Genomic DNA, 26,803 nt, shown 5'->3' on the forward strand with positions numbered 1-26,803 from the left:
CCCTAAACTTTTTCCAAATTTTGTTACGTTACAGCCTTATTCTAAAATTTATAAAAAATAAACAAACTGGAATATCACATTTACATAACTATTCAGACCCTTTACTCAGTACTTTGTTGAAGCTCCTTTGGCAGCGATTACGTCCTCAAGTCTTCTTGGGTATGACGCTACAAGCTTGGCATGCCTGTATTTGGGGAGTTTCTCCCATTCTTCTCTGCAGATCCTCTCAAGCTCTGTCAGGTTGGATGGGGAGCATCGCTGCACAGCTATTTTCAGGTCTTTCCAGAGATGTTCGATCGGGTTCAAGTCTGGGCTCTGGCTGGGCCATTCAAGGACTTGTCCCGAAGCCACTGTATTGTCTTGGCTGTGTGCTTAGGGTCGTTGTCCTGTTGGAAGGTGAACCTTCTCCCCAGTCTGAGGTCCTGAGCAGGTTTTCATCAAGGATCTCTCTGTACTTTGCTCCATTCATCTTTCCCTCGATCCTGACTAGTCTCCCAGTCCCTGCCGCTGAAAATCAGCATGATGCTGCCACCACCATGCTTCACCGTAGGGAGTGCTGCAGAGATGGTTGTCCTTCTGGAAGGTTCTCCCATCTCCACAGAGGAGCTCTGTCAGAGTGACCATCGGGTTCTTGGTCACCTCCCTGAACAAGGCCCTTCTTCCCCGTTTGCTCAGTTTGGCCAGGCGGCCAGCTCGAGGAAGAGGCTTGGTGGTTCCAAACTTTTTCCATTTAAGAATGATGGAGGCCACTGTGTTCTTGGGGACCTTCAATGCTGCAGAATGTTTTGGTACCCTTCCCCAGATCTGTGCCTTGACACAATCCTGTCTCGGAGCTCTACGGACAATTCCTTCGACCACATGGCTAGGTTTTTGCTCTGACATGCACTGTCAACTGTGGGACCTTATATAGACAGGTGTGTGCCTTTCCAAATCATGTCCAATCAACTGAATTTACTACAGGTGGACTCCAATCAAGTTGCAGAAACATCTCAATGATGATCAATGGAAACAGGATGCATCTGAGCTCAATTTCGAGTCTCATAGCAAAGGGTCTGAATACTTATGTAAATAAGGTATTTCTGGGTTTTAAAAAAAAAGTTGCTAAAATCAGCAAAAACCTGTTTTCGCTTTGTCGTGGGGTATTGTGTGTAGATTGATGAAGGAAAAAAACAATTTCATCCATTTTAGAATAAGGCTGTAACGTAACAAAATGTGGAAAAATTCAAGGTGTCTGAATACTTTCCGAATGCACTGTGTGTGGGCTTATAGAGAAAAAAAATATTCTATATGCCGACGTAAAAGTGGGTTGGGAATACTCAGTAGGATCTGTAGGTAGAAAGTGCTGCTGGGTATTTAGGCTTCAGTCCCCCAAGAAATAACACCATATATAGATTCTACAGACCCCATTCCCAACCTCACTTTTGACTCAGCACATTGTTTTTTTTCTACAGCCCAATGTTGTGAACATACCGATCTGAACATTGTATTTTTTTATAGTAGTCTTACAAAATGTTTTTAGAAGCATATTTGTAATTGTTTCCACAAAGTCCTTCATGCATTTGCTTTTAAGCACATTAAAAAATGGGACATTGATTCAAATGTAATACTGTATCTTTTGAATGAGTTATCCATATTGCAATGTTTTGAAATGCGGGCTTTTATTTTGAAGGAATTCTTATTACCATACGAAAGTAACGTCATCGTTTGTGTTGCTGGCAGAATACAAGTGCAGCATTGCACTTATATACTTATGTCTCCTGTTTTGATTGTTGGTCAGAAGAAGTACTGCGCTACTACGATCCTGTACTTTGTTGACCAGGTAAGAACGCCGACTTGATCACTAAACGTTACATTCGGGTAAACGATTTGGTCTGAACTAGTGTTCAGGGAAGCATATAACAAATGAATAGCTAAATGGCCACAAAACCTACATTAATAATAACCGATTGTGGTTTAACCAATATAAATGATTGTTAAAAAACGATGAGTTGACAATCTTAAAGCCTATTATCTTCATGGCATGCATTCTAGCAATCGCGTTCTAGCAACCCTTTGTGAAAATTTTGCTGCGTTATTGGGTGTGTTGGTTCCCTATGGTTGACCTACTTTTGCTGTCATGCATTGCAGTCAGTGTGCTGGTTCGAAATTGCAGGTGACTGCCGACTGACTGATCTACAAATTACCTTGCATCATAAATAACTACTCATTATTATTTGTAGATCAGCCAGTGTCACCAGTTACCCACAATGCATCATGGATTTGACGCTCTCGAACACAGCCAGTGAGTTCACAGCCCATTTTAATAGTCTCGCCAGCGATGATTAATCGGATTTTGTATGAAAATCCTTAATGAAGGCTGTGCTGTTGTACTCCTTTTAGTGGTGGTGTTAGCGCGCGCTGGTAAAGTGTTTTTGTGTTTAGTAATGTGCAGCCTGGCTGCCGCAGTAAACAAAGTTTAATGACGTCAAGTAAAAGCCGATTTATGGTCAATCCGAAATCTGCAGCGGCAGTACAGCATTTACTGAGATGCGACCTCTGCAGTTGTCAAAGCATTCATACCTTTTGCGCTTTGGGGAGCAGTCATACGCATCCAATAAATTGGTCTGCACCGCACCACTCGTAGTGATAGCCAGTCAGCTAATTACGAACAACTGATTAAAGGAAAAGACAAGACCTTACCTCATGAGATGTTGGAGTAGGAACTCAGTCAATTATAGCATGAAGTAAAAATGCTGCACTGTTTTCCCACCTGCATCCCGAATCTCCCCATTGCCCCCCAGCAAAATTAGGCTACATTTAGGCTATTGTTTGTTTCTATGTTGAGGTAAACATAATGCTTGTATGGATGTCAATCCCAATACATGTTCATGTCATCGTCATCAATCAACTGCATTACAGTTAAAAACGACTGAATACCACCACCGATTTCTGTATGCTAGCTATGCTACCAGCTTATACGAACAGGAGCATAGCAGTCACTTCTTCTAAACCTGAAAAGGGACAACATCAAAATGTTATGCAGCGAAAAAAGCCTAATATATCAAAATCGGATTTTAGTAACCACATTGTGGGCCTGTTACAATACATCAATCATGTCAGATTTGACAAATATCCACTTTGTTTGATCAGATTTGTTGAATGTGTGCAAATCCATCTATCCTCATTACCTCCCTGATCTCTTTCCAGGAGTTCAAACTCCTTTTCGTGTCTTTGAAATCCGTACACGAGGTATCATAAATATGTATTTTATTTATGAACTTGTTCTGATAGACTTTTATCAAAGTTATCCATGTTTGTTGTAAAGGAAGTGAGTTTGTGTTTATACAGGATGTACCACCCCCAAATACTGTCAACCAATAATGTCAATGCGGAGCTATACAGAGCCATGCGGAGTCCTGATTGACTCGAGTCATGATTAGTTTTTTTGAGTTACTCGTTCATGTTGTCATTCGTTTGACCTGCTGGTCGCAATGACTACAGCAGGATTAGTCTTGTGTTGCCATGTACCTCCAAAATCAAGTAGTTGTCACGCCTCCCTTAGAGTATGGAAGCCTGGTTCACGACGAGGCTACTGTAGGGAGATGTGCTCCGACCAACAATTGTAAAATAGTTCATGCTGCAGGCAGCAAGACATGTTTAGAACTGGTTGAATTGATGTAAGAATTAATGCAATTAATTTATTATTGAATGTTATTATAGACAGCTTTGTAGAACCAAAACATCTATACACAGTCATTGCTAAAAAAAACTCAAAAAACGAATCATTTGGGGGTGCTGCAGTTTGAACGATATTGTGCTTATGACCCTCACGGCAGTCAAGCAATTCATTCTGCCAAATCGTTAACAATCTAGTCCGGTTGCGGCCACAACTAGACCTCGTTTCAAATGCATCAATAAATAATCTTATTTGTATGCCTAGCAATCAACAAATGTACATTGTTTAAAGCACACTTTTACAAGTCTTAGTCACATGACAGCGCCAATAAGCCCCTTTTATGGTGAACGACATTTGAACGAGAGGCTTGTAGAATCATGACTTGAGTTTTCAGTTCACCGGTAGAGGGTCCTGCGTGCTTTGGGCATTACTGACTCAAATGAACAAAATGAGTCGAAAGTTTCTTAATTTTTTTTTAACGAGACAAAACAGGGGCATCAGTTGGGTATGGCAGTCGCCATACCCTAGCTCAATGTAAAAGTATGCTACAAAAAAGTTGACTCATAATTCCAATACCAATTTTAAAACGCAATGGCCGTTTAAAATGCAATGGCCGTTTAGATGGCTGGCTTTAGGATCATGCAGAGCATCGATTGGAGAGAAGTTGCCAGCCTTCGAGCCTTTCTCTCAGCATACAGTCGTGGTCAAAAGTTTTGAGAATGACATAAGTATTGGTCTTCACAAAGTTTGCTGTTTCAGTGTTTTTAGATATTTTTGTCAGATGTTACTATGGTATACTGAAGTATAATTACATGCATTCCATAAGTGTCAAAGGCTTTTATTGACAATTACATTAAGTTTATGCAAAGAGTCAATATTTGCAGTGTTGACCCTTCTTTTTCAAGACCTCTGCAATCCGCCCTGGCATGCTGTCAATTAACTTCTGGGCCACATCCTGACTGAAGGCAGCCCATTCTTGCATAATCAATGCTTGGAGTTTGTCAGAATTTGTGGGGTTTTGTTTGTCCACCCGCCTCTTGAGGATTGACCACAAATTCTCAATGGGATTAAGGTCTGGGGCGTTTCCTGGCCATGGACCCCAAAATGTCGATGTTTTGTTCCCCGAGCCACTTAGTTATCACCTTTGCCTTATGGCAAGGTGCTCCGTCATGCTGGAAAAGGCATTGTTCGTCACCAAACTGTTCTTGGATGATTGGGAGAAGTTGCTCTCGGAGGATGTGTTGGTACCATTCTTTATTCATGGCTGTGTTCTTAGGCACAATTGTGAGTGAGCCCACTCCCTTGGCTGAGAAGCAACCCCACACATGAATGGTCTCAGGATGCTTTACTGTTGGCATGAAACAGGACTGATGGTAGCGGTCACCTTGTCTTCTCCGGACAAGCTTTTTTCCGAATGCCCCAAACAATCAGAAAGAGAATTCATCAGAGAAAATGACTTTACACCAGTCCTCAGCAGTCCAATCCCTGTGCCTTTTTGCATAATATCAGTCTCTCCCTGATGTTTACCCTGGAGAGAAGTGGCTTCCTCGCTGCCCTTCTTTACACCAGGCCATCCTCCAAAAGTATTCGCCTCACTGTGCGTGCAGATGCACTCACACCTGCCTGCTGCCATTCCTGAGAAAGCTCTGCACTGGTGGTGCCCCGATCCCGCAGCTGAATCAACTTTAGGAGACGGTCCTGGCGCTTGCTGGACTTTCTTGGGCACCCTGAAGCCTTCTTCACAACAATTGAACCTCTCTCCTTGAAGTTCTCTCCTTGAAGTTCGCTTGCCTTTGAAGCCCTTTTTGTGCAAAGCAATGATGACGGCACGTGTTTCCTTGCAGGTAACCATGGTTAACAGAAGAAGAACAATGATTTCAAGCACCACCCTCCTTTTAAAGCTTCCAGTCTGTTATTCTAACTCAATCAGCATGACAGAGTGATCTCCATTGCCTCGTCAACACTCTCACCTGTGTTAACGAGAGAATCACTGACATGATGTCAGCTGGTCCTTTTGTGGCAGGGCTGAAATGCAATGGAAATGTTTTTCTGGGATTAAGTTCATTTTCATGGAAAAGAGGGACTTTGCAATTAATTGCAATTAATCTGATCTCTCTTCATAACATTCTGGAGTATATGCAAATTGCCATCATAAAAACTGAGGCAGCAGACTTTGTGAAAATTAATATTTGTGTCATTCTCAAAACTTGGGACCACGACTGTAGAGCAGAGACCTGGCCAGGCAGTTTTGCTTTGCCTGTCAGCCGTTTAAGCAGTGCGCCGATTGCTTTGAATTTGATATCGGCATTTAAACTCAGCCTTGTAAGCCTCGCGGCCAGCTGTTTTATGCACCGGTTACTTGTCTTTCACATTGATGTTGGCATAATTTGTCCAATAGGCTAGGGGAACGTAAGCTTAAATAAATTGAATTAAATTTGACAAAATTAGCTATATAGTTACTCGTACCTATACAGAAATAAATAAAATCATTCAAAATACTACACCAGAGAGCATGATTTGGGCACAGTGGATGAATTCACTTCTTTTAAAAATGAGCTGTGGATTGCTTTAAGCACACAGTTTGGGCAGCATGTGTGGCAAATAGCCTACCAAATAGCTGATTGTTGAGTTGCAGCAGTCAGTGAAAAGCAGTTAAGTAAGCCTATAGCAATATTTCAAAATGCAATCGAAGGAAAAACAAAGTTTAGAAAGCACATGGCCATTGCTGTAAAGACAGGACAAAGAAAAGTCTAAAGCCTTGTTCACACTGCAGGTCTTAAAGAAAAACTCCACCAGAAAACGATCCTTTGGTATTTGTTTCATTAGTCCATTGTTGATATAGTCCCCAAATGTTTTGCATGTCAGCAGTCAAGTTTCCAAGATATATAACTTTCAAAATACAGAAATAAAGCCAGTATTATATATCTTGGAAACCTGATTGCTGACATGCAAAACATTTGGGGACTAATGAAACAATTACCAAAATATAGTTTTTGTGTGGAGATTTCCTTTAATGCGCAAATCAGTTTGTTTTTCAAATCAGTTTTGGAATGCTGACGGTCCAAACAGCAAGTTACATGTGACCAAATCGGATTTGTGTGTGTTCAGACAGCAGTCATTTGCTGACATGGCTACTCTAGTTTTCATAGTAAGGGCGGGTGTGTGCGCAGTGGTGTAGACTGATTGGTGGAGGTTCTCGTGCTTCCTATCATTTAGAAATGATGCAGTAATCTAAGGTGACAATATTGCCTGCCATGGACATTTCCCAGTTGCTTTGAATGTTCAAAATCATAAGGTAACAATACTTTTAAAGCCTCAAAGGATAAGATCATCCAACTTTCAAAACGAGTCCTTTTTGGCTAGCCACAGTAGTCAACTAGCTAGCTAGGTAGTTGTTTCGCTTTCTTGCACATTCACTAATTTATTTGTAAACAATTAACAAGCTGGTTACATACCACATGTTCTTGTCAAAACTTTCAAAAGAGTAGCTAGCGAGGAACAAGATATGCCAAATAACAGTCTAAAAACCACTTGAGGGCAAATAAATCAGATTTCACCATTCTGACACAAGTCGCATGGTCAGGAATCAGATTTCAAACCACCTACGAAGGTTGCACTGTATGCACCGTTCCACAAGTAAATGAGTCATTTTATGATGAGGTTAAGTAGTGGTTGACAATGTATATGCCGTTCCACAGACCTTTAAATCTAATATTGTGGTGATCATTTTATGTCTGGCTTCATTTTTGTTTGATTTTGCTGTTGTCCAAATAGCATTATAGAGTTTTTAACTTGTGTAGGAAAGCAGTAATTGAGCTTCAACTTCCCAAAAAATAATTGGGAATCATTGTCTACCATATGGTGCCCTTTTTGGTCGTTTGCAGAGATAGGCTAAGCCTACTACCACAGGCATCAATCCCCTTTAAGCTTCTTTGAAAAGGTCTGACAAGCAGGTTTGATATGATCCAGTGTGACTGTGATTTAAATAGTTAAGTCTGTGTCAAAATAGCTTCATGTACCTACATGGCATAACATTAGCCTGTCCATAATACTGTACAGATCATAATATCCTGTGTAGCCTACATTCAACAAGTGAATAAATGACTGAATAATATAAAGTGGGTCTATTTTTTTACTGGTAATAGTAAGGTAGCACATTATTTTATGGTACTGTTTTCACCTGGTATTTAATGGGACATTTTAACAATACATACTTTTGGTACTTACTATAAATAATGAATTGGTTATTACTGGTTGTTACAGTGTAATGTACATTGTTACAGTTTGTCCTTGTCTTTTTTTTTTGGATAAGGGATTTTCTGATTTTATTGAACAAATAATGAAGGAGGGTAACAGTGGGGAAAGACAGAGACAGGTTGTGTCAAAGGGCAGTAGGCCCAATTCGAACCAATGACAACACTGTAGAACTGTGCCGGAGGCTGCGACATCAACACTAGACCAGCCAGGCCACAACCAAGTCATTTCTTAGTAGGCCTAAATACCTAGTCATTTCCAGGTAAACTGGAAATGGACATTAACAATGGGCCTATTTCTAGGAAAAGTAACACATTTGTCTTCTTGGTCTTGTATTTGCAGATCTACCCGGCGTGTGGACAAAAGAATGGCACTAATCTCCCTCGAGGATCTCGACGGATTGGAGGACGAAGAGCTGGACGATGACATCACCGACAACCCCGAGCCAATGGAGGACGACGAGCAGCAGAGGCTGTATACCCATTGGCAGGCGATCGCCAGCACACACCAGGTGTCCATCCCCCGAGGTAAGTGAGATAGGCAGTGGAGTAAAATAGCCCCATTCGAGGTAGTTGCTTGGCAGCAGTGTATTTGGAGACAATCAATCTGAGAAATCAATCTCGTTTCAACAGGACATGGTTTCTTCCAACAGTTGAAATAAAATCTCAGATTCTAGTTGCTACATCTTGTCCATAAGCAAAGACTGCTAAACAAAGTCCCAGAAAATGATGACTACATTTCAACAATATTGTTTCCTTGTTTTACGGCACATTGTTTTATCTTCCACATTCCAAAACGTTTGCAATACAGCAGTATGACTTGATTGCTGTAGTGTGTGTATTGAGGTCTCTATCATGGCTTACTCAAATGGGTATCAGTTCGAGGTCTGCTGAGAAGCTTATAGATATTAGAGCAGGCCCATTTTCCTAGAGACTTGAATACTTGACGTTAGCCCTGGGTTCCTTTTTATGAAGCATAAGCCAATGGCGAATTGGCTTATGCATCATAAAAGGAAACCAGGGTTCCGGTGAGGTTTTTGCCAGTGCTCTCTGTTATCTTTTTAAAGAAATTAAGAGGCCCCCTGTGTTGTTTTATAGAAATGACAGGACCAATTCAAGAGCTGACGCGACGGAACCAAGCCCAAGAGAGAGAGCAGGTCCCCTTTACCTCCATCTCTCAGCATGAGAAGGTACAGTATGTCTCCCTCCCACTTGTTAGCAATCTCAGGTCAGGGTGACAATGGCAGATATGTTGGCTGGATGTTCCATTTTCTGGGTCATCTATCCATCATGTAATGGCAGGAAGTGAAGGGAAGTCTGTAGTAAAGGCTAAATGAAGCCATTTTCTTGTCTTTATTTTGAGTGTCTGGCACATGCACTTTTGAGTGTTTGAATAATAAATAAATAAATAAATAAATAATGAAAGCTGTGTGTGTGTTCACACGGATTTGTGTAAATGCCTGAGCGCAATGTGGTGTGTAAAATCTGTGTGTGTGTTGCCTTATGACCATCCATGCATTTGCCTGAGTACAATTTATGTTGTGTGTGTTTGTTTCAGCTTGAGCATCCATGCCATTGCTCAAGTGCAAAGTGAAGTGAAAGATCTCTTATATTCCCTGGATAATGAAGTGTGTGTGTGTGTGTGTTTGTGTGTGTGTCTATTTCTGCAGCTGGGCGAGGTGCTGTTTGAGGAGAGGGTGTACCCTGCAGGGAAGTGGGCGTGCATCACTAAAGGGGAGAAGCTGTACGAGCAGAGTATCTCCATGGGCTTCATGAAACTCATGAAATTCATCTGCAAGGAGAACTCCGTCGGTAAGGCCTTAGTGTTCATGTTACTGTGTAATTATTGATGTAAGTACAGTGCAACATCTATTCACTCATTGTTACAACTATTGTAATCACTCATTGTTACAACTATATTGTAATCACTCATTGTTACAACTATATTGTAATCACTAATTGTTACAACTATATTGTAATCACTCATTGTTACAACTATATTGTAATAAATAAATATAAATAAATATGCCATTTAGCAGATCACTCATTGTTACAACTATATTGTAATCACTCATTGTTACAACTATATTGTAATAAATAAATATAAATAAATATGCCATTTAGCAGATCACTCATTGTTACAACTATATTGTAATCACTCATTGTTACAACTATATTGTAATCACTCATTGTTACAACTATATTGTAATCACTCATTGTTACAACTATATTGTAATAAATAAATATAAATAAATATGCCATTTAGCAGATCACTCATTGTTACAACTATATTGTAATCACTCATTGTTACAACTATATTGTAATCACTCATTGTTACAACTATATTGTAATCACTCATTGTTACAACTATATTGTAATAAATAAATATGCCATTTAGCAGATCACTCATTGTTACAACTATATTGTAATCACTTATTGTTCCACTGTACTTACAGCAGTAACCCTAACCCTTATCATAACCGTAAGTATAGTGTATAGTAAGAACAGTGTAACAATGAGTAATTATAATAGCACACTCTTGTATTGCCAGGACGCTATTTGGGAATGACTGTACCCATTGTGAACAGTCTCCAAATGCTGGAGGACGGCAATGGCTTTCAGAAGGACATCTTGACAGCATACTACCTGCCTGCTGAGTTCCAAGCCAACCCGCCTCAGCCAACTGACCCAGACATCACCATACTCCAAAGGGAGGCTTTACGAGTCATCACCCGGTAAGGACACTCCCACCTCTGGCTGACTTCGATACTCAAGCCCCAGGCTTCATTTGAAGCCTATTCTACTTCCCCTGTGGTTTTGAGACATATTTTGACCTATTTAAATATCTACATGAAAAAATAGGCATTGGATTTAAATAGACAATGTCTAGCCAAAATGGGTGGAAATAATTAGTTCGATTAGTGATAATAACTGCAGAATTTATTTTTTATTTTTTACTATATTGGCTGGTTTCCCGGACACAGATTAAGCCTAGTCCTGAATTAAAAAGCACTTTCAATGGAGTCTACATTGAGCTTTTTTTTTGGTCCAGTACTAGGCTTAATCTGTGTGTGGGGAATCAGCCCAAACATTATTAATAATGCTAACTTCTATAGATAATGGATACATACTAGCTAGACTCACACACTACTTTGCATTGGTAAGATGTCTGGCTAAAATACTGTAGGTAAAAAATAATCAGTTAATAGTAGTAATGACAGTATTTATCTAAACACAAATAACAAATGTAGTCTTCTGTAGGACGTTCTTCGGCACCACCACGGAGGAGACAATCATGCCTCAGATCAACCTGCTGTGGGAGATGCTGGGCCCCAGCGAGGAGATGCATCGCAACTCCTACATGGTGGCCGTCTACGAGAACCCTGGGGTCTCCTGCCGCAGAAACGAGATCTGGTTCATCCGACGAGACCCCTAAATCTCTTATAACATCCCCCTGTCCCCTCTTGTATCATCCCAACACCCCCCTATCCCACCCCCCTTCTGTGCCACTAGGGTCGCGTTCATTGGGCGATAAAAGGAATAAAAGAGACAAACAGGGAGGGACTACCTAGACTTGGTCAAATAAGCAATGCTCATTTTGTAAAATGTTTTTTAAAACGTTTGTTTTTGTTTTTGCGTGCCCTAATGAACACAACCCCCAGATGATTCCTGTAATGGGGATATAGTATGGATTAAAATGGGAGGAATGGCTCTTGGGTTGGTTTTAGCTGTAGAGATGACAAGATGACTTTAAAGATAGTATTAGGTATACAGTATGGAAGAAATACTTATTTATCATTCACTGAGATTGTATGTTTTTTATGCACTAGGGGAGCACAAGAAAATTCTAACTTCAGTGGCATTTATACCATATACACAACCAAATATGGTATTTAAAATAAAAGTATATTGTATCTCGGTGAAAAACTGGCTGGGCATTACAAGAGTTAAACTCTGTTATATTTCCATCATGTTTTATCTATATTTTATTTTTCTTGCTTTTTGTATAACAAATTTGGGATTATCTAATCATCTAATCATTGCAAACTAGTGGCACATAAAATGTGTGAACCCGCTATTTTAGAAATGGACTGAAATTAATTTACATTTGACATTTTAGTAATTTAGCAGACACTCTTATCCAGAGCAACTTACAGTAGTGAGTGCATACATTTAAAAAATTTTTTCGTAATGATGTTGATACCATAACGTTTTTCTAAACTATAATGGTTATGTCTTATAGGACTGTAACCTACTACTAAAATGTTGTATTTGCAGTTGACTCGAGTAGGCATCCAGGTTTAACCTATTGTTATCCATATCCATAGGTAATTCTGACACAACTTTATCATTCAAAGTTACTTGCTATGATATGTGGTTGCCTTCTTACTCTTAACTGCACTGTCATTGAATTTTATCCTGCTAGTGAATTATTTTGCCCACACTCTGCTACATTACCTACATTTGAGGCTGGATTTTGGGTATAGGTGTCCGAATAAGTAAACAGCTGTTCTCAAACAACTATCCCCCTTCCCCCAGCCTCAAAATGATAGACAGATTTGTCATTCGTAACCTTCAGTTGCCACTAGGTGGCAACCAAACAGTAATGTTTGTATTATATTTTTTTTGTCTATTGGTGAATAGCGAATATCTCACAAATGAATAGATTGGTTTTGGTGAGGTTAGTTGTAAATGGAGCTTTCTGAGACTGGGACCAGGCACTTTAGATTTTGATGAAGGTTCAAGCTTTTTAAAGATCCATAATTATAGTTAATGATGGTTGAGGAATGGAAGTTTAATTATAGTGACTTATGAATCTGTTCAGCATGGCCAAATGATGTGCTCTTACTGTGCTTGCCTCTTTTTTATATATATGCAATTTTCCCAGAATAAGTGTATTCGGTGTATTTGTTTGTATTTTCCAATAATTAGTACGGTATACTTTTGATATGTTAAACTTTAACCTGGCCTCTCTTTTGTGACCTTGTATTTCTATGCTGTTTTCAACTGTTTCAAAGCATACATTTTAAAATTGCAGTGTGAATTGTAGTGGGTTGCTTCAATTTAAAGCTGCAATATGTAACTTTTTGGGCGATGACGAAATTCACATAGAAATGCGAGGAGTTATAGATCTTTAATTCTCATTGAAAGCAAGTCTAAGACGTGGTAGATCTGTTCTATGTGCACTATTTCTATGCTTCCCGTTCTTAAGTTTTGTTTTTGCCTCTTTTACTTTCGGCTTTGTACACCAGCTTCAAACAGCTGAAAATACAATATTTTTGGTTATGGAAAATATATTTCACAGCGGTTTAGATGGTACAATGATTCTCTACACTATAGTTGCTTGTTTTGTCACATAAACAGAAATTAGGCAAACTATTTGAATTCAAGCAACCAGGAAATGGCAGAGAGATTTCTGCATAGCGCATCTTTAAACTACTTAAAAGATTGCCAGAGTAAATTAATGGAGATTTGATATACATTTATACTTAAAAACGTACAGTGCCTTCAGAAAGTATTCACACCCCTTTACTTTTTCCACATTTAAAACGTACAGCGCCTTCAGAAAGTATTCACACCCCTTTACTTTTTCCACATTTTGTTGTGTTACAGCCTGATTTTTTTATAATGGATTAAGTTGAGATTTTGTGTCACACACAATACAGCATAATGTCAAAGTGGCATTATATTTTTATATTTTTTTTACAATTCTTTACAAATTAATTAAAAATGAAAAGCTGAAATGTCTAGCATCAATAAGTATTCAACCACTTTGTTATGGCAAGCCTGAATACATTCAGGAGTAAAAATTTGCTTAACAAATCATGTAAGTTGCATGGACTCATTTTGTGTTCAATAATAGTGGTAAACATTACTTTTGAATGATTACCCTGTCTCTGTACCCCATACAATTATATGTAAGGTCCCTCAATCGAGTAATGAATTTCAAGTATAGATTCAACCACAAAGATCAGGGAGGTTTTCCAATGCCTTGCAAAGAAGGGCACCAATTGGGAGATGTGAAAAAAAAGAGCAAGGTGAAGTTATTAATTAGGCTTTGTTGGTGACTACAAAGATACAGGCATCCTTCCTAAGTCATTTGCCAGAGAGGAAGGAAACCGCTCAGTAATTTAAAACCGTTACAGAGTTTAATGGTTTTGATGTGAGAACTGAGGATGGATCAACAACATTGTAGTTACTCCACAATACTAACCTAAATGACAGAGTGAAAAGAAGGAAGCCTGTACACAATAAAAAATATTCCAAAACATGCACTTAAGTAATACTGCAACAGATGTGGCAAATATTATTTTTTTGCCTGAATACAAAGCATTATGTTTGCGGCAAATCCAACACAACACATCACTGAGTACCACTCGTCATATTTTCAAGCATGGTGCTGGCTGCATCATGTTATGGGTATGCTTGTCATCGGCAAGGACTAGGGAGTTTTTTGGGATAAAAATAAATAGAATAAAGCCAAGCACAGCAAAATCCTATAGGAAAACCTGGTTCAGTCTACTTTCCAACAGACACTGGGAGACAAATTCACCTTTCAGCAGGACAATAACCTAAATCACAAGCCCAAATCTACACTGGAGTTGCTAACCAAGATGACATAGAATGTTCCTGAGTGGCCTAGTTACAGTTTTGACTTAAATCTGCTTAAAAATCTATGGCAACACTTGATAATGGCTGACTAGCAAATATCTGTAACCAACTTGATAGAGCTTGAACATTTTTAAAAGAATAATGGAAAAATATTGTACAATTCAGGTGTGCAAAGCTCTGAGACTTACCCCAAAAGACTCACAGCTGTATTCGCTGCCAAAGCTGTTTCTAACTTTATTGACTCAGGGGGTTGAATACTTATCTAATCTAGATAATATATTAGCTTTTTATTTTTCATCTTTTTTTATACAGTATGTAGATCGATGACAAAAAATTACAATTAAAACCATTTGAATCCCACTTTAACACAACAAAATGTGGAAAAAGTAAAGGGGTGTGAATACTTACTGATGACACTGTGTACAATGACAGCTTTTATCATGTTTGCACTGTACGATTTGCATTTGTATGTAAAATGCAAATAAATAAAACATTTGTTTTGTGGCTTGGTGTGAAGGAGATGATTGATTCCACTCAGAATAACTCAAAATGTTTTTTTTCACATACCTATCAATTGCCATTTGATATATTTTAGGTTATTTGGCTAGGTCATAGTGTGTCTTATCAGTATACCGCCTCTGTCCAAAAATCTTACACAAATAAAATTACAATTACAGCCTGAAAGATTTTCTGCAAAAGTAGCCTTGGCCTACAATCAAATAAATCAACTAATCAAAATAAGTTGTATGTGCTTAGGCCTACAGAAAAATGTGTAGTTGTTATGTATGCATAGAAAAAGTGCAAAATTGGTACGTCTGACCTACTAAGACTACCTTCTTTTTAAAATCTTTAGTGCCCCCTCCCTCTATTCTCCAAACACCGGAAGCTTCTCATCCAAAGTGGGAGCTAAGGAGAGAGAGAGATAGAGAAAAAGTGAAAGGTTACTTTCATTCAATAGTTTCGAAGGAATGTCATGTAGACACATTTCTTCTTTGCATTTTCTTGTCATTATTTGAAATAATGGAATAGGGCCCAAGTCTTCACATTTACGAATTGCTCGTGCAACAGTCGTATCATCATCCGACGACCACTAGACAAAGCAGTCATTTATCGTTGTTCTTGTCGGAGTATTTTTTAGAGGTCTTGTGAAACGCTAATAGTTCAGGTTTTCGCGCTGACTGCCTTTGGTTTGCGGTCTCGTTTTCTTGTGCGAATGATTTAACATAGTTGTGGCTTACTTTGCTGGAGTTCTATCATGGAGTTACCGTCCACAGAAAATAAATGTTTCACAGAGAGTAACCTGAACTCGGCGAATAGGCGTAGACAAGGAGTCATGCCGAAAATACACACCACCACTCTGTTTCTTCTTTTCACCAAAGGTAAGAAGACACGAAGTAGCCACAAGCCCTTCGGCACTTTAGTGTTATAAATGTATCTGCTTAATGAACGTTTACTTATCACCCGGTACAATGTTCTATACTATAGACCACTTTAAACAAGCTTTATATCAGACATTTTTTGTTGACTTGAAGACGCTACTGAGGAGCCCATCTTGGTTATCAAATAGCCCAAGTTGTAAGTGCCCACTAACAAAGTTGAAACAACAACGTTGTCTTGGCGTTTGAAATGTAAACCTTTAGTCTACAAAAGCCTAGGCCAGTGTAACAGTTAACGGCAGTAAACTCGTCATCACCCCCTCCCAAAAAACTCCATGTGCCAAAAACATAGTAAAGTGAAAACCATGTTGTTGCCCATTGTATTTTTATTGTCCACCTGGTTAATTTGCATTCTGTCATGACCCATATTCTATCCCCTTGAACCTTGGTCTTTGAATTGACAGCATTGCAGGGCACACAAATAACTGTCTTCCAATGCCACACATTGTAATACTGCAATTTCCATAATATTTCCCTAACAATGTGCATTTTACAGTATGTCATTTGTGCTTAGCAGTGGTCATAACATGACCAGGAATGAAAACTGTTTTTGGACAAGCTACAGAGGCAGAATAATGATCTATATTGGTTGTCTGCAACATTCATGTTGGCATGGCCTGACTTTAGAAGGTTCCCTACTGCTCAACTTGATTCAACAGGCTCTTTCATAGAATATGGCCAGCCCTGGGCTGAAGAGAGTGTGGGAAGTAACTGTACAAGGTGTCGAAAGCGTTCGACAGGGATGCTGGCCCATGTTGACTCCAATGCTTCCCACAGTTGGCTGGATGTCCTTTGGGTGGTGGACCATTCTTGATACACACAGGAACATGTAGTGTGAAAAACCCAGCAACATTTCAGTTCTTGAGACAAACCGGTGTGCCTGGTACCTACTACCATACCCCGTTAAAAGGCACTTTTGTATTGCCCTTTCACCATCTGAATGGCACACATACACAATCCATGTCTCAATTGTCTCCAGGCTTAAAAATCCTTATTTAACTTGTCTCTACCCCTTTATCGACACTGATTGAAGTGGATTTAACAAGTGACATCAATAAGGAATCATAGCTTTCACCTGGATTCACATGGTCAGTCTGTCATGGAAAGAGCAGGTGTTCTTAATGATCCAACCTTTTCCAATTATCTTTGAGCTCCAATTCTAATTGGGCTGCACAGGCTGATTGTTAGAGCTTGTCAGGAATGATATGTGCATAGAGATCCTATAACTGAATTATAGGATTCCTATGGATATGTTGATAAGGCACATACTGTAGTACAGCGTGCAGAAGGGTCATTTATCTATGCTGCAGGCTAAAGCCGCTTGTAAAAGTTTAAGGTAAGCTTGTGCAAAGTAGTGATATGGCTCAAGCTCAATGCTTTTGCATTGGTCCTTCTTCTCCAATGTCCCAATGTATGACTACTGGATTTTTTAATTATTTTGTTTAAAATCTTGTAGGGAAGTGGGAGTGTAGAGAAACAGTCAGAGAATGGATTTGTATCTTTTTGGAGACATGGAGAAAAAGTGTGTAGGGGGGTTGTCTTTGGCCTCAGGGTCTCTGGAGGAAATGGCACTACATTTGCATGGAAACCCAAGAGATAAAAGCAGCCAGACCAGAGACTTCACAGGTAGTTTAGGGGCCTGCTTGATCTTTAGAACTCGAAGGGGGACCATCTCCTTCCATTGTTATGGAAATCAGGATTGGTCTGGGAAAAATACTTTAGAAGCACTCACTGTAGTTGCAAAGACAGAGGTAGTATCATTTCACTTGAAAAGTCCCTTTGCTCTGAATTGGGCTCACAATTTTTTGTTTATTCTAAACTAAGATGACTGAGAAGCATGCTCGCTGTAATATGGTTTTGATACTAAGATTAAGTGGAAAAGAGCCCCCAGTCTTATTGGACTGTTTTAAATGCAAGGCTCCATGTATTGTTTGAAATATCAACATTTTGCCTTCTGGGACTTCAGAGAGGGGGGGAAAAATGTATTCAGATAGTTTTTCATCAAAACCATATTGTGAGCCCTTTTCCCCTGACAAGATGGTCCTGTGTCGTGATTAAGACCTACAGTGTATAATGTGAAACATCCTATGCCTCGAAGTACTGGAATATGGCCTGCGTCCAAGGAGGTTTCAGTTAAAGGAATAGTTCACATTGATTGCAAATGAAACTTGTCTTATGGCTATTTGGAGAGTGGTCTATGTACCTGGAGAGCCGGCGATCTAATATTTGGGTTTGTTTACTTTGCTATACAGCCCGTTTTTGGGCAGCTGACACTAGTATAGATTATTTTCTTGGTAATTTTACCCTTAACATGAGGTACATTTGTAAATTGAGTGAACTATCTCTGAAACCGACGGTGCCCACACAGGACATAGGTGATGCTACAGCAGGCTATATCACACAGGACATAGGCGATGCTACAGCAGGCTATATCACACAGGACATAGGCGATGCTACAGCAGGCTATATCACACAGGACATAGGTGATGCTACAGCAGGCTATATCACACAGGACATAGGCGATGCTACAGCAGGCTATATCACACAGGACATAGGTGATGCTACAGCAGGCTATATCACACAGGACATAGGCGATGCTACAGCAGGCTATATCACACAGGACATAGGTGATGCTACAGCAGGCTATATCACACAGGACATAGGTGATGCTACAGCAGGCTATATCACACAGGACATAGGTGATGCTACAGCAGGCTATATCACACAGGACATAGGCGATGCTACAGCAGGCTATATCACACAGGACATAGGTGATGCTACAGCAGGCTATATCACACAGGACATAGGTGATGCTACAGCAGGCTATATCACACAGGACATAGGTGATGCTACAGCAGGCTATATCACACAGGACATAGGCGATGCTACAGCAGGCTATATCACACAGGACATAGGTGATGCTACAGCAGGCTATATCACACAGGACATAGGCGATGCTACAGCAGGCTATATCACACAGGACATAGGCGATGCTACAGCAGGCTATATCACACAGGACATAGGCGATGCTACAGCAGGCTATATCACACAGGACATAGGTGATGCTACAGCAGGCTATATCACACAGGACATAGGCGATGCTACAGCAGGCTATATCACACAGGACATAGGTGATGCTACAGCAGGCTATATCACACAGGACATAGGCGATGCTACAGCAGGCTATATCACACAGGACATAGGCGATGCTACAGCAGGCTATATCACACAGGACATAGGCGATGCTACAGCAGGCTATATCACACAGGACATAGGTGATGCTACAGCAGGCTATATCGCAGAGATGAGGAAGTGATGATAACTTATCATTATTTTAGTATTTGTTTGGTTAACTTGGTTTCCAATAAGATCAATCATTACCATTTGCAGCAGTGGCACTACATTATTTGCTGAAACATTGAATTATGCCTATAGTATTCTAATCTTATTTCCAACATTCAATTTGTGTAGTACTTTCAGAGCTTGTACAAATTTGCTGGTTTGATCAAAACCCAGTCCTTATTTCCTATACTGCCATCTGTCCCTGCTGTGTGTCTTGTTAAAACAATGTCAACTACTCGTATGAAAGAGAGGGCCACTCTGTTCTATGACATATGTGATGATGGAGGAGAAGCAGCTGAAATGTCTTGAAACACGTTCTGGATTAGACGTGATGGCACGTTCTTCCCTCTGGTCTAACTCCTCAGAGGGTCTCATAGGTCTTTGGGACTGTGCAGTTAAATGTCGGGGGCAACCATCACTGTTCTCTATTGGCACAGCTCTGGCAGCTGCAGTTTGATCAGACATACAAGAGTGTTTGTTTATTACAGCTGAACTTAAAGAATATTGTTTTGAAGGAGTTTTTTGTGTGAAAAATAATCAATCTCACCACTATAGCCCTTTAGTCAACCAAACCAAATGGTGTTAGCAGTCTGTGGGCAATGGGCAGACCTGATATAGGGCATTTATTTGAGAGGGGGTTGATGTATAAAGATTTGTCATACTATAATTAGAACTGTAAAAATAAGGCCCCAAAACCTCTATGCAACATCACACACATAAATACAATATGCACAATTCAAATGTACCGATGGAGATTCACAATTTAGATGAGTAACTGTTAACCGCTGCACAGTATTTGAAGCAATACAACAGTGACACTGTATTTACACTGTCAAAATATCACACAAGGTTTCAGAATTACGGGGCGGGGAGGGAATGTAAAGGTAACATCTATAATTGAGAGTCCTCTGATATGGTAGATGCTCCTCATAGGATGATTGATGCCACTATATTTGCTTGTTGAGTAATTCTACCCTGGGTAAACCCAGCCGGGGTCATGCCAAAGCATGTTGTAACCGAGGTGCTTGTGATTAGTTTCCACAATGCCCTCCATATTTGGCGCCCAACCCTGTGCAGAAAGACGATGCCAGCGGCTGACATAACTGATGTTTGATCTGATTAGCCCTTAATGAGCTCCTAAAATGACAACCTGGCAGATGTTTGAAATGAATGCCTGTGTAAACCATGCCGCCCGTCGTGAGATTGCTCGCCGGCAGACAAATAGCAGGGCCTTGGCAAGGAGGAAGAGTCTGCTCATAAGTCGTCTGATATGGAGTGTCAGCCAGGAATGGCCTGTACAAAATGGTGGAAAACTGGTCTGTTTTTAAATGTCTAATGATGAACTGTTCAACAACCAGCTCAGCGCTATTTGGTCTCCAGACTCATGGTAGTATGTGTTTTAAACATTTAAAAGCATTTTATATAACTATTGTGTTTTTCCTGCTAAATGGGGCATTCTTTAGAACCAATTTAAGAAACTACATTTATTGTTATCCCCTTTTCACTCTTTGAAGGAAATGGCTTTGTTGGTAAAAAAAAAAGAAGCTATATTTAGCTTTGAACTTGAAGTAGGCTCCTTTGCTTATTTTCAGGAGGATCTGTTTCTGAAAACGGCTCCAATTTCTTTTGTGTGGCCAGGAAACGTTGTGTTGAAAGCAACAGCCAAGTCACTGGTTGCAACAAGGATTAAAAACTGAAAATCGTGTGGAAGATGCACAATCTTTGGGATTTGAGTCATCAGTTGCAGAATGACTTTGATGACCCCGATTGTTGAAGGATTCCATTATTGTCGTAACTTGTTACCTTCATCCCTCCATTAACATAGTCTTTTGTATGGTCTGTTGGGCGTGAGGTCAAAAGCGAACATTTTTGGCGTTGCACATACTTCACTGCCACTTTATAGATTGATCAAAAATGTCACCCTTTTTAGGTCATGCCTTTCTGCCAAAGCTAGGACATAGGCTTGTCTTTCAGCCACAGATGAGCCATTGGCACCATATCAGTCAAGGAGCATAGCCCTGTAACCCTGGCAAACCTCAGTGCTGCTGACTGGGATAGGACTGTTTCCATGTTGTAAAGTACAGTAGGAAAGCCGGGCAGATGTCATTCACATTTACATTTTACATTTACGTCATTTAGCAGACGCTCTTATCCAGAGCGACTTACAAATAGGTGCATTCACCTTATAGCCAGTGGGATCACCACTTTACAATGTTTTTTATCCACATCGATATTTGACAGCCTTTCTTTCCCATTTTTAGAGAGGGGATTTCACTGTTAGTCTACACCTGTTGTTTATGAAGCATGTGACACATATTGAATTTATTTCATATATTGAAGACTGATGTATGAATATCTTCCAGACAAATTATGGCTTTTTGATAAGACTATTTGCAGATAAAATAAAGTGACAAAAGCATGTCATCAAAATACATAAACCCTGAACAACACACTCCCAGAACTACTTGTGTTTTGTGCGAATGCTAAGTAATGAAATGAGAGTAATCGCTCACACAGTGTATAAACTATCCACAAAGTAGTGGTCTACTGTCTTTGTCCGCGTCATCCCTTTATGCTCCTCTAAAATGACGATAGCATGTGAAATGGACAACAAAACCTCCAGATGAAAAGAACCCTGTCTGACAGAGCCAATCACAAATATGCATGGCTCTCGTTGAACATGATGAGGTAAACCAAAGGCTGCTGAAATGCCACAGGCCACAATCATCAAGGGAAATCCACACAGACTGATTCCAGGGCAGAGAGGTCACGAGCAGGGGAGAAGAGATGATTTTACACTTCGCCACCCAAGAACAAGGTCAGTCGGAACTGTTTGAAGAACTAGGGACATGAGTGATGGTACCTTTGAGTCCCTCTGTGGTAAAACAATATTTATTGCTAGATGTTTTGCCAGATTTTTGCCCTTTGTTGCATATGAAGCCTTTCCTCTCAAGGGCTGTCTGGAGAGACTTGTTTTAGGGACGATTTTAGTCTGTTGGCCTGCCTGGAACCAATGTGAAGCTGCCTGGTGAAACTCCTGAGCGCTCTGCAGAGAGAACAAGTGGTTCTTGTTATGAGATCAGAATTTGTGTAATTAAATTGAAGTCCATATGCTTTTCATTAGGCTCAATCTCTTTCCAGAGCCAAATTTAGAAATCCCACAACATTCCCCGAGCACCAAAGGCTTTTTAGATTTTATGTAATATAAAGAGAAGCTTGTGGAATTTACTGTGGAGGATAGACTGAACTTCAGTACTACATACATTTCCCCTTCCCGCCAATTTAGTTTGTGAGAAGAAATAGTCTTGGCATATTAACCAAGTAATTATCAACATATGAGGTCTGAAAAACTGCCGGGTTGCACGACTGTGAACGTCCCAAGCCTCGCCTTCTAAACATTTTTCTGACTTTCAACATCCTCTGGTGTTGGCCTCCCTTAATGTTTATTGTATTTTGTCCCTCCTTGTGTGCTGTAGGGGTATTGTTTGTTTGTCGGAGGCCCCACGCTTTCTGCGGTACGCAGCAGTCGCTTGCACTTCTCGCAGCATGAGGTCAACACTACCAACTGGCAGGCGCGAAGGGGGTGAAGCAGGGGGTGTAGAGGAGAATGAATTCCCCCCCCCATGGGGGACAGCTAATTGCATCGCATTCTAAATCTCACAGCGAAAACACATACTCTGGATGGACTTCCATGTCTGAGCTGCCTGCGGCAGATGCCATACCACGAAGGGGGTGGGCATAGTTGAGATGGGTTGTAACCTGGCTTTGGTGGTGCATCAATTGTTATTTCCCTCCGAAAACAGAGAGTAGGCTACTTTATCACCTTCAAGCCAGTTCAGCCAACAGTAAAATGAAAGCCATAAGGCTGGACCCCTGAGTTCTCCAGGGCCGTAAACTTGCCTCTGGACTCTAACGATGGAGGTACACAGAAAAGCTTTTTTCTTCTTCTCCAGGAGCATATCAAGTTAGGCATAAGTTAAGGCTTTAATTTCTGGATCAGATGGAAAAGGTGTCTTACAAAACTTTAAAGACTTTTCCCTTGTAGATGTTATCAGAAATGAATCAAAACCCTGCCAACTAATATCAACACTTATATTTCGTTTTGGAGAAATTGTTTACCTTCTGTAAGTTTAAGAAATATTGCCTTGTGCCTCCTTAATTCCGTAACCAAAAACCCACATGTCTTTAAGATATTTTAAAATGTCTCTCCCTCATGAGGAGGGAGGATAATGAAAGTTCACAGAAGGAACAAGTAATGGTAGACCTACCAATTAGTTATAGTGATTTTACTGATATCAATTTTATTTATTAATTATTAAGTGAATAAAACTCATAATTCCAATACCAAATTGGTAACTGAATTACCCCCAAAATCAGTAATGGAATTACTGCAACTGAATTGGCTACAATGGGAAATCATAATAGTCACAAATCACAGTTGGGTCACCTGCTACTGTCCTCCCTTCCGCTGTCATACTGTTATGTTCAGCTCAAAACTGTTTTCTTTCTCTTTCTGTTGTCTGGTGGTGAAACCAAGAGTGTTAAAACAATCTGAGTCTGGACAACTCCTCCCTGTCTCTCTCCCTTTCTCTCTCTCTCACTGTCCAGTTCATGTCACCTCTCCCAGCTCTTAATGACACCAACCCATGAGCCCCCTGTAACCAGCATCCTAACGCACTGACCGACGTCAGACGGACCGGACTGGACCAAATCGGAACCTATCATAGACATATGTTTCACAAGTTTGGATAGCACAGTACAGTGAGTAGAGCATAGTGGAGTATAACTACAGATTTCAGCACCCAAAGAATAGCCTGCTTTTACACAGGACAATTCATGTGTAAATGCTGCAGTCCGCCCACACACTAGTTGCCACTCAACTCCATCATAAATCGTTGAGTTTAGTCTGCTAAATAGAGTACGGTACAATGTAGTACAGTACAGAGAAATGTGTTATAGTACAGTATATTGTACTGAACTATACTCTACTGTACTGACCTCTACTATAATGTAATTTACTCTACTACAATGTATTGAACTGTGCTGCGCTGTGCTGTCCAAACTTGTGAAACAGAGAAAGACATTCATAATTATGCATTTCTGTGTAGTACAGATCAGGGACCCATGATGTAATTCCATTACCGGGTGTAAATCCACTTCACTTACTGTAGTTCAGTAACCAAAATATATGTTTTGAAGGTGCTATGTCATAGCTGACACCCCATTCTTTCTGCAGACATCTTTGAATCTTAATTCAGAGCAGATATTTAAGAGTTTTTGGGAAACGTGGTCGCATAAAAACCTGAGGGAGATTTTACCGTAATTCTGTTAAAAAAAGTTTGCATCTGCACAGTTTTTACACTAAATTAGTTTAGGAAACATTTTCTGTGGAAATTGTTAAAGTAGTCCTTGTGCACAGAGTTGTACTTAGAAATGGTATTATTCCGTGACCGTGGAATTGCCCCTGCAAATCCATAATGTTCTCCAATGGCTCAAAAGTGTTGAAATTCTGTGAGTGTCGTTGACCTTTTTTAGGTTAAGAAAATGAATGCCCCCCTCCCTTGTGAATGGTTGGAGCCATGCTTAATGGGGAGTCGTAAAGTAAACCACTGGGTATGTTCCACTCAGTGGCAATTGGGGGGGGGTGAAGCGTTGGTGGTTTAATTTTGTTTTATGTTACAGATCAAATTCATTAGACTTTTCTCTAGTATTTGTGTCTTAGTCGTGTCATGTAATTTAAATACTTTTTTACATTCATAATCTCCACCAAGAAAATGACCATGTATGGCCATAGCACGCTCCCACTCATCTCTGCGCCCACCCCCCTCCAGCTGTTTTGTCCCTTGTATGTGCAGTGAAGGGGCAGGGGATTCTCATATAAATGTTTTGGCCACAGATGGGTATCCATCTCACAGCTGGGCCCCTGTGTTAAATGAAAGGAACGGTTCACTGAGGGTTTAAAGCCTCATCGGCTCCGATACAATCTCATGCCATGCTCTCTTTGATGACAGGACAGAAGAGAACCGCTGCAATGCAAACTCAAAGAACAGTTCCATCCTAGGGCTGGGCACTATATCGAATTAATTCCAAATGCCTGTATCGCAAGAATCCATTTATTTTGAATTTTTCGTTTTTATGAGCGTTTATGTCCGCTTGTTCTCATGTTGTCTTTTTGGTCTCGTCTTCTTCGCGGAAAGGCAGACGACAAGCTTAGGTCCAAAATAAGCCCATAGAAACACATTGGGATTTTTGGTAAGAGTGAAACCTCTCGCTTTGCCTTTTTCCTCTCTGTTTACATTTACACACACACACACACCAAGCCCCTCCCCCTGCCACACCAACAAAGTTGAGAGATCACTTCTTCCCTTCTGACAAGCGGTTTCAACTCGCTATTTGAGGTTTGGTCCAACAGAATCTGTCAAATGGACACTGAAACACATTGAGACATTATTTTACTGTAATAAAGAAGTTTCCTTTCTAATGATACCCTTTTTATGTTTCAACTACTCAAATTGCGCACAGAGCAGACACTACTTAAACAGGAGTATCAACGAACATTGATTCTGGAAAACGTATGCTCAGTTTGTCGCGCGCGGCATTGCGGTACCATGTACCGCTATCAACATTTTAGCTAAAGACTGTTATACTAGCTGTCTAGTCTGTTTTATTTTTTTATTTTTATTATAAATGTGCAATACGCATTCAAACACAATTATATAATGAACTGGCAACTCGTTTTCATTCTGAGAAATAAGGTAGGCCACTTGATTTCAACTCAACATCTGAACAAAGTGGACAGGCTAGCATGCTTTTACATTTACATTTGAGTCATTTAGCAGACGCTCTTATCCAGAGCAACTTACAGTTAGTGAATGTATACATTATTATTAATTTTTTCATACTGACCCCCCGTAGGAATCGAACCCACAACCCTGGCGTTGCAAACGCCATGCTCTACCAACTGAGCTACATCCCTGCCGGCCATTCCCTCCCCTACCCTGGACGACGCTGGGCCAATTGTGCGCCGCCCAATGGGTCTCCCGGTAGTGGCACAGCTAGCACTGCGATGCAGTGCCTTAGACCACTGCGCCACTCGGGAGCCCTGTTCAAACAGTTGAGACGGACAGAAGGGTGTGTTCATAACAATTCAACTGTTCTGCCTTGTTAGATTGCAAATAGATTCAAGTTAGCTAAACTTGAAATATAAACATTAGCTGGCTACTCACTAGCACGTTCTTCTGCTTGAGAGATTGTTTATGAGACTTGTGTTCATTTTCTATACAGTAATACCTGCTACAAGAAGTTAGTCATTATTAGTGAATGTGCATTATGCATTGTTCTGGTAAAATGTTTTAACAAAAAGGGCATGTTCATAGACAGACTTAAAAGCCAGATCAGTGATTATTGCAACAACAAAAAAAAGCAGGTTAAACTAGTTTGATAAAATAAATACATTATTAGTGGGGCTTATTTAGCCTAATTTCACATGCCGTGAATTCATTAGA

The 26,803-nt window shown here is 40.2% G+C and overlaps 2 protein-coding genes across 2 annotated transcripts in view; both read left to right on the forward strand.

Annotated features, from left to right (window-relative positions):
* The first annotated feature begins 1,708 nt into the window (after positions 1-1,708).
* Positions 1,709-12,882, forward strand: LOC311131505 (heme-binding protein 1-like). The gene is made up of 6 exons (XM_084164535.1): positions 1,709-1,819; positions 8,252-8,436; positions 9,007-9,098; positions 9,579-9,720; positions 10,460-10,643; positions 11,170-12,882. Exons 2-6 carry the CDS (start codon positions 8,277-8,279, stop codon positions 11,342-11,344), a joined length of 753 nt encoding a protein of 250 aa, XP_084020661.1. The 5' UTR covers positions 1,709-1,819; positions 8,252-8,276; the 3' UTR covers positions 11,345-12,882.
* A 2,893-nt stretch (positions 12,883-15,775) lies between these two features.
* Positions 15,776-26,803, forward strand: part of LOC311130800 (inactive tyrosine-protein kinase 7-like) — a gene marked incomplete at its 5' end in the record, with an annotated part of 32,253 nt that continues 21,225 nt past the window's right edge. Inside the window, one exon of the mRNA XM_084163598.1 lies at positions 15,776-15,899. Within this exon, the coding sequence (XP_084019724.1) occupies positions 15,776-15,899 (124 nt within the window). The remainder of the gene's footprint in view (positions 15,900-26,803) is intronic.

This window comes from Coregonus lavaretus, assembly GCF_964263955.1.
Source record: "Coregonus lavaretus genome assembly, chromosome: 6".
Classification (NCBI taxonomy): Eukaryota; Metazoa; Chordata; class Actinopteri; order Salmoniformes; family Salmonidae; genus Coregonus; species Coregonus lavaretus.

Excerpts from the sequence above, each read along its gene's own strand:
- LOC311131505 (XM_084164535.1), top strand. The coding sequence starts at position 8,277 with ATGGCACTAATCTCCCTCGAGGATCTCGACGGATTGGAGGACGAAGAG. Across the intron at positions 8,437-9,006 it reads CCAGGTGTCCATCCCCCGAG|AAATGACAGGACCAATTCAA; the intron begins GTAAGTGAGATA and ends GTTGTTTTATAG. Across the intron at positions 10,644-11,169 it reads GCTTTACGAGTCATCACCCG|GACGTTCTTCGGCACCACCA; the intron begins GTAAGGACACTC and ends AGTCTTCTGTAG.